We start from the raw sequence: 11,140 nt of genomic DNA on the forward strand, positions 1-11,140 counted from the left end.
CAGTCCACTGGGGCACCCCCTCTGCTTTCCAAAAGGTAAGCATTGGACCCAGATTTCCCCTATCCACCCTCATTCAAGGGACATTCAAGAAATCACTCCAATAAGAACCTTTTTATTTTATAGAGGCTAAAACTGAGGCCAAAAGAGGTTAAGGGGTTTGCCCATAGTCACACAGCAAGTTAGTGCCAGCAAACCCAATGTCCCCAGCTACTTCCCCAGAGATGTCTCAGGCCAGCAACAGAACTCCACAATCTGTGTGTCCACCTGTGTGCTCTCATTGAAATTAGTACATAACCATGAAGTGAATGGCATCCCTTTAGATGTACCCAAGCTTATCGTCATCCTATTTCAGTAAATCAATGAACAAATATTTATTTGGTGCTGTCTGTGTGCCTAGCTGTGTTCAGCAGAAAGGAAGAAGAAAGACATTCCAGGAGGAGAAATGGCACAAGCAGAGTCTCAGAAGTAGAAAGGAGCTGGAGGTTTTCAGGAAATAGTGAGGGCTGGTCTGCCTGATTCAAAGGTTGGGAATTCAACTATGTGTGCTAAAGGTGGGTAGGGGGGAGCAGGAGATTCCATTCAGCGAGTATTGACTGTGGCCTGGGATTATGCTGGGAAACACTGGTCATGTATCTCAAGGATCTACAGCTCTGGCTAGGTTGAGGTCTGCTGCCCTGCTGTTGCAGCCTAAGATGAGTGTTTGTGTGTGTGTGTGTGTGTGTGTGGTGGTGTGTGTGTGTGTGTGTGTGAAGGAGACTCACCACATCACTACAGGGAGTGACCAGAAAAAGAGGCTACTGCCAGCCCACGTTCCTTTCTCTTTCCACAAGGTAACAGCCCTGACTAAGCAAGGCTGACCTGTCATATTATCAGACCACGACCCAAACTTAAGGCCTTAAGAAAACTAAAGGATGATCATGTTAATGGTAATAAGAGTGCTGTCTTCAATTTGAGTATTTACTCTGTTTGGAGCACCTTACATGCATAAGTCTACCTACTCCTCCCAGCAACATTATGAGTTGGTACTGTGATTGTCCCATTACAGGTGAGAAAACTGAGGCACAGAGAGGTTAAAGTTCATTGCTCAAGTCTCAAAATTGTGGGTGGCAAAGTCAGAATTCCAGCCCAGGGAGTTTGCCTCCCAAGACACTGCTGTCACAGCCTCAGCTTACTACCATCTACAAGCATTCCAGTAGACCAACCAAAGTGAACCAAGCCCCAGCTTTGGGCAAGTCCCCCTCAGCCTCCTCTGGCTATCTTCCAGAACCTGGGTGACCACTCATGAGTATGCACCTCCCCCCACAACACCCTCCTCACAGACCTGGGTCCACACACCTGTGTATACACAGGCTTAGATCCCCACACCTGTATATACACAGGCCAAACAGCTGGAAACTCCCAGTAGTCCTCTCTTATGTGCCATATTACTTCTACCTCTCCCCATCAGGAGGCATATACCCGCGTCCTGATAGGAAATATCGATCTATCCAGACTCGTCTTTCCTGCTGCTATATCAGGTGGGTTTTGGAGACCAGGCTGGACCCAGAGCTTTAGGCTCTGATTTCACTAGACCCAGACCACCACCCTTGGGGGGATGGTTAGTGGGGAAGGGATTGTATCATCATCCCGTATATTGTATAGATAAGAAAATCCAACCCCGAAAGGGAAAGCGATTTGCCCAAGGTTACATAGAGGATTAGTGGGAGAGCCGGGCCTTGAACCCAGGCTTCCTGCCTGCTAATCTAAGGGTAGCTCAGAGGTGGGGGAGGTTATTGTGGGCTGCAGCAGTCATGTGAGGATTCCTGGAGGAAGTAGCTGCTTTGATTGATGGAGAGGAATTATAGTAGAGTCGTCAGTCCAGGTAATGGGTACAATGTAAGGTGTGTTGGAGACAGTGCATGCTTACCTGCCTCTCAGGGGTCCTTCTCCACAATTACCATCCTGGTAATTGGCTCTGAAACAAGAAAGCAAGAAGGATCAAGGTGAACAGTCTGGGTTCCAGCTGACTGACTAGGGGCCATCTCTCTTCCAGGACGAATGATAGAAGCCTTTGCCCGCAGAGCCTTGTGGAATGTTGGGCTCAATTATGGTCATGGGACGGGCCATGGGATTGGCAACTTCTTGTGTGTGCATGAGTGTAGGTGTTTCTTCAATACTCCCTTGGGGTCTTCCCTCTTCTGAAGGTGATAGAGCCTTTCACAGTTACGGAAATGACTGAGACCCTCAGAGATGCAGTAACCCATCCAAGGTTGGGGAGGTGATGCTCCACAGGGTAAGTGAGAGATACTGGCAGCTGGACACACCTGCTGCCTGCCTGGCATCTGGAAGGGCCCCAGAGAGAGGAGCAGCGGGTCAATGCCTAGTGGCTGCCTGACATAGACTCTGCAGAAATAAAAGCCAGAGCCAATCTCGACTTTACCAATGCCAGGTAGACAATGATGTGGTGGATAAATGCTGCTAGAGACACCCAGGGGTCCTCCGTTACCTGCTGTTCCCCAGAGTCTGCTAGTTTCCAAGCTGGTGAGTATAGGAGAGCTCATACCATGCCTACATCTCCCTTTCCAGGGCCAGTGGGATTCCAGTCCAGCAGCATTACCATGGACAAGGGCATGTTCACTTCCATTGGTATGACTCTTGGGCTGCACCTCCCTCTCCACCTTAAAACTAGTCCAGGACTGCAGTCTAGGAAGCATAACAGGCACAGATATACCTGGGCTCCACTGTTGCCCTCCCTCACCTCCCCATCCCCAGCCACAAGTGGATTGTCCCACCCTAACCCCAGACCCCTTCAGCCCATATGCTCATTTTGCCCTTGGGAGTTGGTTTCTGGTGTACATTCAAACTCCAGAGTCCCCTATCAAATGCTGGGGTAACAGGACAGTGGCACACAGGGAGATCCAGGACCCGAGTGAGCCCTGAAGTCTTCCCTACTGGGCTACAAGGTAGGGTGAGGGAGCTGAGGCTTGGAAGGTGCCTCTGGGTAGCCAAAGAGCATCTAACAAGTGATGAGTCTGTCCCAGTCACCAGCCAAGGGCAACCAGGCATCTGTGTTCTCTAGCTACTCCTCAATTAGTACAGAAAGCGCAGGCTTGAGTCCTTCCCTTGCTTAATGCCATCGGCATCTCTGTGTCTCCCAGAACCTGGTTACTATCAAGATGGAGAATTTGGGATCCGTCTTGAAGACGTGGCCCTCGTGGTAGAAGCAAAGACCAAGGTAAAGCACCACCAAGATGAGTTGGAGGTTTGAACAGCATGGCAGTAACTTTGGGCTGTGTGTGCATGGAGGTATAAGGAAAGCCAATGGAGAGGGGCATCTGAATGTGTGGACATGAATTAATTTGGTGCTAAGTCTTCCTTAGCACCAGAAAAATTTCATAAATCAGAGTTTCTCAAACCTGTTTGCACATTAGAATATTAGAATCACCTGAAGAGTTGTTTTTTTTTAAATGCCAATGCCCAGGTCTTACTCCAGACCAAATAAATCAGTATTCTTGCTCTAAATTATTGGTTTTCAGTGCATATAATAACCACCAGGGGAACTTGTTAGAAGTAAAGATTCTGTATAATGGCAACCAACAAAATAAAATACTTAGATACAAACTTAAAAAGACTTACATGGAGAAAATCTCTACTGAAGAACATAAAAAAAAAAAAAGATTTAACTAAATTATACTCTCTGGAAAGAAGCTTCAACATTATAATGAGGTCATTTCTCTCTAAGTTAATCTGTACATACAAGCCAACCTCAATTTCAGCAGTGTTAACTGGTGCTTTTATAACTTCACAAAATGATAGTAAAGTTTATTTCTAAAAATAAACATGTAAAGATAGCTACATAGCTAGGAAAATTCAGGGGCGGGGGAGAGCAATAAGGGAAACTAGCCCTTTTGGATATGAAGCTACCATAACTAAAACATTTTGACACTGGAGATGGGAGAGACAGATGTAACAGTAGAACACAAGAAGTAGTCCAGGAATAGATCCTCTAATATCTATAAATGAAATGAGAATTTAGTTTACAATAGAGCTGGCATTTCAAAACAGTAAAGAAGAGAGAGATTGTTTAATAAATGGAAGGGAGAACAAATGACTAATTTGGGTCTAGGGATTAAGCTAAAATTTTCATTATTACACCAAAATAAAATTCCAAATGGACCAAGGTTTAAACGTGAAACCATAAAAGATCTAGAAAAAAACCTATATGAATTCATTTATAGTTCTACAGTGGAAAAGGGACTCTCTGTGCAAGACCCGAAAGCCATGAAGAAAAAGATCGGTAATTCTGCTTAAAATTAAAAGATGTCTATATGGAAACAATACCATAAATAGTCAAAAGATGTATGACAAATACAGCACATATGTCAAAGAAAAGGTGGATGTCCTTCTACCATGAGCTTTTACAAATCAATAAGACGAAAATAGGGAAAACAGAAAAAATGGGCAAAGGACATGAAGAAACAGGTTACTAAGATCAGCACAGATAGATGGTCCATAAATGTGAAAAGATGCTCAACTTAATTCTTAAATAAATACAGATCAAAACAATAGAATACCATGTTTCACCTATCCGATTGACAAAAATGAGAGACTGATGACACACAGTGCTGGTGAGTTTGTGAGGAAACAGGCACTCCCATAAACTGCTGGGGGAAGTACAAATTGGTACAAACTTTCTGGAGGGCAGTTTGACAATATCTTTCAAAATTCTTTTTTAAATGCCTGTGTCTTTTGTTATCAGCATTCCCTCTGCCAGATATATACCTTCTGGATATAGTTCCAAAAGGTCACCAAGATGTTTATATACAATGATGATTGCAGTATCAATGGCAAAAATTTAAAGAGTGAAAAAAGCCTAAATATGCATTACTGGTTTAATTAATCATCATCCACATACTATGGAATTTACATAACTCTTAAAAAAATGAGATGTATCTCTCTGTGCTAATATGGAGTGTTCTCCTAGTTTACTATTGAGATGGCGTGGGGGAAAGAATGTGCAGAAAAGTGTATGATAGAATCAATTTTGCACGAATTTTTAAAATATATACATTTATATACTGTATATGCCTAAAATGTTTTCAGAAGGAAAACAGTCGGGGAGGAGACTTTCATTTTTATTGAATATCTTTTTGTGGTTTGAATTTTTTAAGCACAAACATGCAAGAGCTCTCTAGGCTATTTTTTCTTCTTTATACTTACCTCTATAGATAGATCCATCAATATATACATAGATAGACATATAGGTAGATAAAGATATATAGATACAAATAGAGATTAGATAGATAGAAAAACCTAATACTTATCTTAAAGTTATTTAAATGTAGGTTCTCAGCTCTGCCCCACAGAGTCTTACTCTAGTGATCTGGGGGAAGGGCCCCAGAATGTACACATTTAAAAAGCTCCCTAGGCACTGTGTACATGTAAACACTTTGAGAAATACAGACCTAAGTCTAAATTTAGGAACCAGCAGAGAAGCACGAAAGGCAAGGCGCTAAGTGGTAGAGAAGTGGGTGGCCAAGGACACCGTGGGAGGCTCAGGCCTCCCCTGAGTCTTAGGTCTAACGAGGGTCAGTTTCTGTGCCTGTGGCCTCTGAGTGGAGTGTTCCAGCCCTTCCTTCAGCCTAGCTCTTCCTCCTTGTTCACTTCTTGCTTTCTCACCTTCCCTGTGGCCTCCCAGTACCCAGGAACCTACCTGGCCTTTGAAGTGGTGTCCTTGGTGCCCTACGACAAGAACCTCATTGAAGTCAACCTGCTGTCCCCTGAGCAGGTGAGTGCCTCTCAGCACTGTCTACCCTTCAGCTTCTGAACCACTGCCTGCCCTTTCCTCCACCCTGAGCCTTTCTCACCTCTACTTTCCCTATCCCAAGACCTTTGGCCCCTTCCCCTTTTCTGGGAGGGCCCACACTGAAGGCACCTGGAGGCCTACACTGGGCTATTCCTCTCCCACTCACCAGAGAGAACTTCTAGAACTCTCCAGGCAGACCAGCTGCCCCAACCCCAGGTAGTAAATTCCTGGGGAGTTTGAGACTGGGTCTCTGGACTCTGCCATTAATCCCTTCCCCTCTCTGGGCCACAGGCCCCTCTTCTATAAAATGGAATACTAATGCTTGCTCTACTTACTCTCATCCCTGGGCCTGAAACCCACTCTCCCCACCCACCCCATGAAAGTCACTATGACATTAAACAGCCACTGTGGGAAAGTACCTCTGAAAAGCTCCAGAGGATTCCTGTGGCCTGATGACGGCTGGGGACCTATGGGATCTATGGGTCCTTATGGGAAGCTGAACTACCACAGCAGGGGACTGGATGGCACCAAGACCTTACCTCTTAGAAGTTTACCCTGAAGAAACCCTCATCCTCTTACCCTTTGCAGCTCCAGTACCTGAACCACTACTACCAGACCATCCGAGAGAAGGTGGGCCCAGAGCTGGAGCGGCGCCAGATGCTGGAGGAGTTAGCATGGCTGCAGCAGCACACAGAGCCCCTGTCCGCAAAGGCCCCACACACCACCTCCTTGTTCTCTCTGTTGGTAGTCTCCACTCTTACCATCCTCAGCTAGAGTGTCTAGAGGCCCAGGACTCCCCTGTTGACTCTGACTCAGTTTCCCTCACCCTGTACCACCCATGCCCCAAGACCTCCTACTAGCTCATTGCCTGTAAACCTTTGCTCTCAGCCTCCTTCTCCAGGACCAAGCCTAAGGCAGACCCCCTCTGGGCTTATACACCTCACACTTGGTTACCAAACCCAAGCCTGGTGATAGGAGAGCCAGCTACTTCCTTTCCTCCTGTAAGCCCAGTAGGCTTAACCTATAATGTGATAGAACCTGTTGCTGCTGCCCCCCATCCACCCCCTGGGGAAAAAAAAAACAATATAAGGCAGTGCCTTACCCCTAGGGATTCAATGGCCCTGAGAAAACCCTACCTTATCACCACCTGCTGATATAACCAGAGCTGTTCCCACTCACACTGCCTCCTGACTCCTTGCCCCATGCCCTTGAGGCAGCCTGTGGCCACCCCCACCTGTCCCTAGTCCTACAATGGCCTCCTGGCTTCCGCCCATAGGCTGAAGGAACGAGAGATACCTCTAGGCTCCTTGCTTTGCCTATTGAGGGAGAGGAAGGGAGGGCAGCTGAGTCCTCTGGTTGTACATTGACACCCCAAGGTCAGGGAGAACAACCAAGGAAAGGGTACGTACACCACCACCCCAACCAACATGTGAACCCATCATTACTCAACCCTGGGTGGGCTCCATGCCAAGTGACAAGATAGGGAGTTAAGCTATAAGAATTTGGCCATGAGGTGGGAAGGAATACAAGGAGCCCTCAAGAATATGGCCCTACCAGAACTTGGAAACAGCCTGAGCAACAATGCCAAATCACTACCCCAGATTCCCTAGCACATGGGAGCCCTTTTAACTTTCCAAAGTGCACCCACAGTGACAATACTGTTAAATGTTCCAGCATCCTTGGATGAACATTAACCTGTATAGCCAGTGTCTGGTTACCCATTTTACAGATAGGAAAACTGAGCTCCAGACAGGGTGGGACCTGCCAAAGGACACACAGTGTTTGGTTGGGGCATAGTGAGAACAGAATTGGCCAGCAGTTCAGCTCTTTTACATTTTACCACCATGCAGAATCCCTTAGCCTACCTCCCAGCCCCCTCCTGGTTCACTCAGCCCACTGTTATTAGGAGGAAAGAGTTTTCTCCAATCAACCCAGCCGTTAGCCACCTGGGCTCACATCCTGCTAGATGCTTAAAACAGCCTGGCAACGAAGCCTGCTTCTGTGTTTTGCATCGTATCTGCTGTGTTGCTGGGGACTGTTGTTACCTGTGGCTTTTGTGGTGGGAGAGGAAGGGGAGAGGGTGAGATGGGGGCAGGGCTGTGAGGCTCCCAGAAGCTTGGTTGTGGAGCACATGTGCTTGAAAATGTGCCCGTGAGCATGTGTACATGTACGTGTGCTAGTGTTCTTGTATTCACAAGCATGCCACACCCAGCCAACTATCTCCTGTGCTAAAGGTCATGGAGCCTTGTGGAGGGGATGGAGGGAGCCCTACACTGGCAGATTTGTCAAATATGGTCCAAGAAAGTTGGGACCACCACCTTTGCTCAGAGGAGCACAGTCAGAAGTTGGAGAGAACCAAGTCTCTGGGGCAGAGTGCTGGGCAAAGGCACCAGGCAGAGGAGTCCCCTGGCCTGGGACTATCAGACCTAGTTTGCCGAGTCTCAGGGTGGCCTGTGACAGTTATCAACACTGATGCTTGCATCCAAAGGCCACAGTTCTGAGCCATCCTCATTGAGAGCTTCTAGCAGCCAACAGTGGGCCTCGGTTAGCTGAGTCATTTGCTCCCTTATATGTTCACCCCATGAAAACAGCTACTAATAATATAACTAAAGGCATAACCATGATGATGATGATGATCATCATCATCATCATCATCACTACTATCTACTGAGTGTTTAGTATGTACAGTACACTGAGGTTTACATGAATTCTTTTAGTGTTTAAGTGTACATTATTGCATTTTCTCACTTAGTCCCGAAGACCTATGAGAAGGAGCTTTTATTGTTCCCATTATATCAGAGAGGCTCACAAAGATGAACCAACTCACTCAAGGTCACTCATAAAGGAAATTTTAAAAACAGGATTTGAACCAGTCAGTGGACTCTAGAACTCACTTCCAGAAAAGGGCAAATGGTATGCCTCCTACCATTTTATGGAGAAAAAAAAAAACAGGCTCAACCAGGATCACACAGCTGGTGAACTGGGACTCAGACCCAACTTATGTTCTCCAGACTATATTGCTTCCCCAGGTCCTTCCTACCCAGGCCTTTACTTTTAGGCCCCAACACTTGCTCCTGGGATTCAGGAAGGCCCTGGGTGCCTGATCAAGACCCACTCATAAGCCTTTCAGCCCAAGGTGGCTCGCATGACCCCCTTTCCTCCCTTCAGTGCAAGACCTAGTGCTCTGCCTTGTCTCCTCCCCATAACTTAACTGCCCCTTCCAATCCATCATCTTAGAATTGAGAAACCCTGCCTCAGAAGCATGGCTGCAGAGAAGACTGCAGTCACTCTCTCTCCTCCCTTCCTAAGCCCCAGATGGCCAGTACAATGATCATCCTGCTTCAAGGGCTGCCCTCTGGATCAAGCAAGGAAACATCCAGGACACATACAACATGGCTAATATATGAAGAAGCATTTGAGACATCACTGTGAACTGAAGATAGATAAATGCCCCCTTGGGCTCTGGTCCCTTACGCTGGAGGATGGGGCTTTAAAAAAAATTTAAAAACCTTGCTTGCTGATTGCCACTGTGGATCAGGCCATGTGGAAAAGCCCCTTTTCCTAGGAGTTATGATTCTAGGGTTCCAGTACCAGTTGTGCCAGCTGTGTGACTTTGGGCAAGTCCTTTCACTTCTCTGGTTTTCAGTTATTCCTCCTGTAAATGACCTGTACCACCTGCCTCATGAGGTTACAATGAGAGGCCCGTAAAATCTGGATGTGACAGTACCCCGTAAGCCAGGTAGCCACACAGACAAGAGATGATAATGCTATTATTTATCCTATGTGACTTCAACAATTGCCTCATCTTTGGGGATAGGTAAGGAAAAGGTTTGGGACCTAAATTTTATATATAAATCATCAACGCTAGACAGGCTTTTGAGTAAGTAATTTGTGTTTTTCCAGCTATGCTCTCTAGAACCCAAACTTCCTCAGAAATGCCACAAGGAAAGCTCTGTCACGGAAAGAGCTCTAGCCAAAAGCAGCTCATATGGACTTCCCATTGAATTGTATTGCAAGTAGTTTGCAAGTCAGTTTCATGGGTCATCTACCTTGGCAGTCGCACAAGACCTTGTGCTTAGAAGGGCCCATCCTTGATTTAATGCTCTACTGTCACTGTCTTGAAATTTTTTAATAGGTTTTTAACAAGGGGCCCCACATTTTCATTTTGCACGGAGCCCTGCAAATTCTATAGCCAGTCCTGACTAGCAGCTCCATGACTAAACAAACAAACAAAACAAAAAGCAGGTTCAGTCCTTTCAGTTTACAGATAGAGAAACATCAACAGCAGCCAAGAAATAGGAAGGGACTTGCCCAACGTCAGTCACATTGTGTGTTGGGGCCAGAGGTGGGATTAAATCCCCAGAATCCTGACTCAGCTCTCTTCTACCTCCTCCCTGGCTTTCACTGTGTGCTTCTGTCACTCCTTTACTGCCTCTGATGAGGAAACTGAAGCCCAAAAAGAGCTGCATGAGGTCATGCAGCTGTAACAACAGTGATGATGATGGCATTGAGGTACATTTCTTCATGCTTTATATCTTTTTGTGGAATAGGAAAGAGCATGGATGATAGATATATACATATGGAAAGAGTCTAAATGGTCCATCTAAAAATTTATAACTAAGCCAGTCTTCTCTCATTTGCCAGCCAGCTGGTTCCAGGTCTTCATGGGCTGAGACCACAGAAGGGGCAAGGCTGGTTACTCTTCACCCAGCTAAACCATGTCAGCAGTGAATTTTACCAACTCACTGGTCACTTCCTCAAATCAGTGGTTGGGCACTCTTGATGCAAAAAAGAAAAGTAGAAATATGAAAGATTCAATAGCAACTGTTTCCTCCCTGTCTATCCAACCCTGCCCTCCAAAGTTGTCTCAGTTGGGAGTAGGAGGTGCTTCCCAACCCCACCCAGCCAGCCAGCCCTTGCCCTGAGGCCACCCATCTTCTCACTTCCGTGTTTCTTTGTGAAAAAGGAACTGAGCTGAGTAGGGTAAAATGGGTAGTTGAGAAAGCCCCAGTGGTCCATAGCAAAGGCAAGAAGCAGAAAAGCTAATTTCCCTCCCAGCAGTCCCACATAAGTAGTTCCAGGCCCTCTGGCTTATCACACCTCCTGTGTTGTAAAATAGCTTGGGCTGGGTGACCCTGCCCTTGACAAGGTGGAGATGCAAGTATATGGACCATAGGGTAATGGACCAGAGATTCAGATGGAGTCCAGAATAGGTGTAGAAGCAAGGGTCAAGGCAAGAAAAGAAATTCTAGGTGTAAACTGACATAAAGTCACCTACAAGGTACCAAGCACTTCCCATGAAAAGGGTACTGGGCTGAAAGTGCTTTCTCTGTGTGAGTAGTCTGGGTAACAATT

The 11,140-nt window shown here is 46.2% G+C and overlaps 1 protein-coding gene across 3 annotated transcripts in view; it reads left to right on the plus strand.

Moving 5' to 3' along the window:
* XPNPEP2 (X-prolyl aminopeptidase 2) overlaps window positions 1-7,776 on the plus strand; it is a 26,912-nt gene extending 19,136 nt beyond the window's left edge. Inside the window, exons 16-21 of one of the 3 annotated variants that reach the window (XM_039864945.1) lie at window positions 1,448-1,517; window positions 2,033-2,137; window positions 2,566-2,625; window positions 3,138-3,214; window positions 5,678-5,767; window positions 6,374-7,776. In XM_039864945.1, the coding sequence (XP_039720879.1) occupies window positions 1,448-1,517; window positions 2,033-2,137; window positions 2,566-2,625; window positions 3,138-3,214; window positions 5,678-5,767; window positions 6,374-6,559 (588 nt within the window). In that variant the 3' untranslated portion in view covers window positions 6,560-7,776. Of the gene's footprint in view, window positions 1-1,447; window positions 1,518-2,032; window positions 2,138-2,428; window positions 2,473-2,565; window positions 2,626-3,137; window positions 3,215-5,677; window positions 5,768-6,373 lie in introns of those variants that run through there. The other 2 variants (XM_039864946.1, XM_039864947.1) reach the window with 2 other exon arrangements.
* Window positions 7,777-11,140: the final 3,364 nt, after the last annotated feature.

Source organism: Pteropus medius, unplaced genomic scaffold (genome assembly GCF_902729225.1).
Source record: "Pteropus medius unplaced genomic scaffold, Ma_sr-lr_union100, whole genome shotgun sequence".
NCBI classification, from domain to species: domain Eukaryota; kingdom Metazoa; phylum Chordata; class Mammalia; order Chiroptera; family Pteropodidae; genus Pteropus; species Pteropus medius.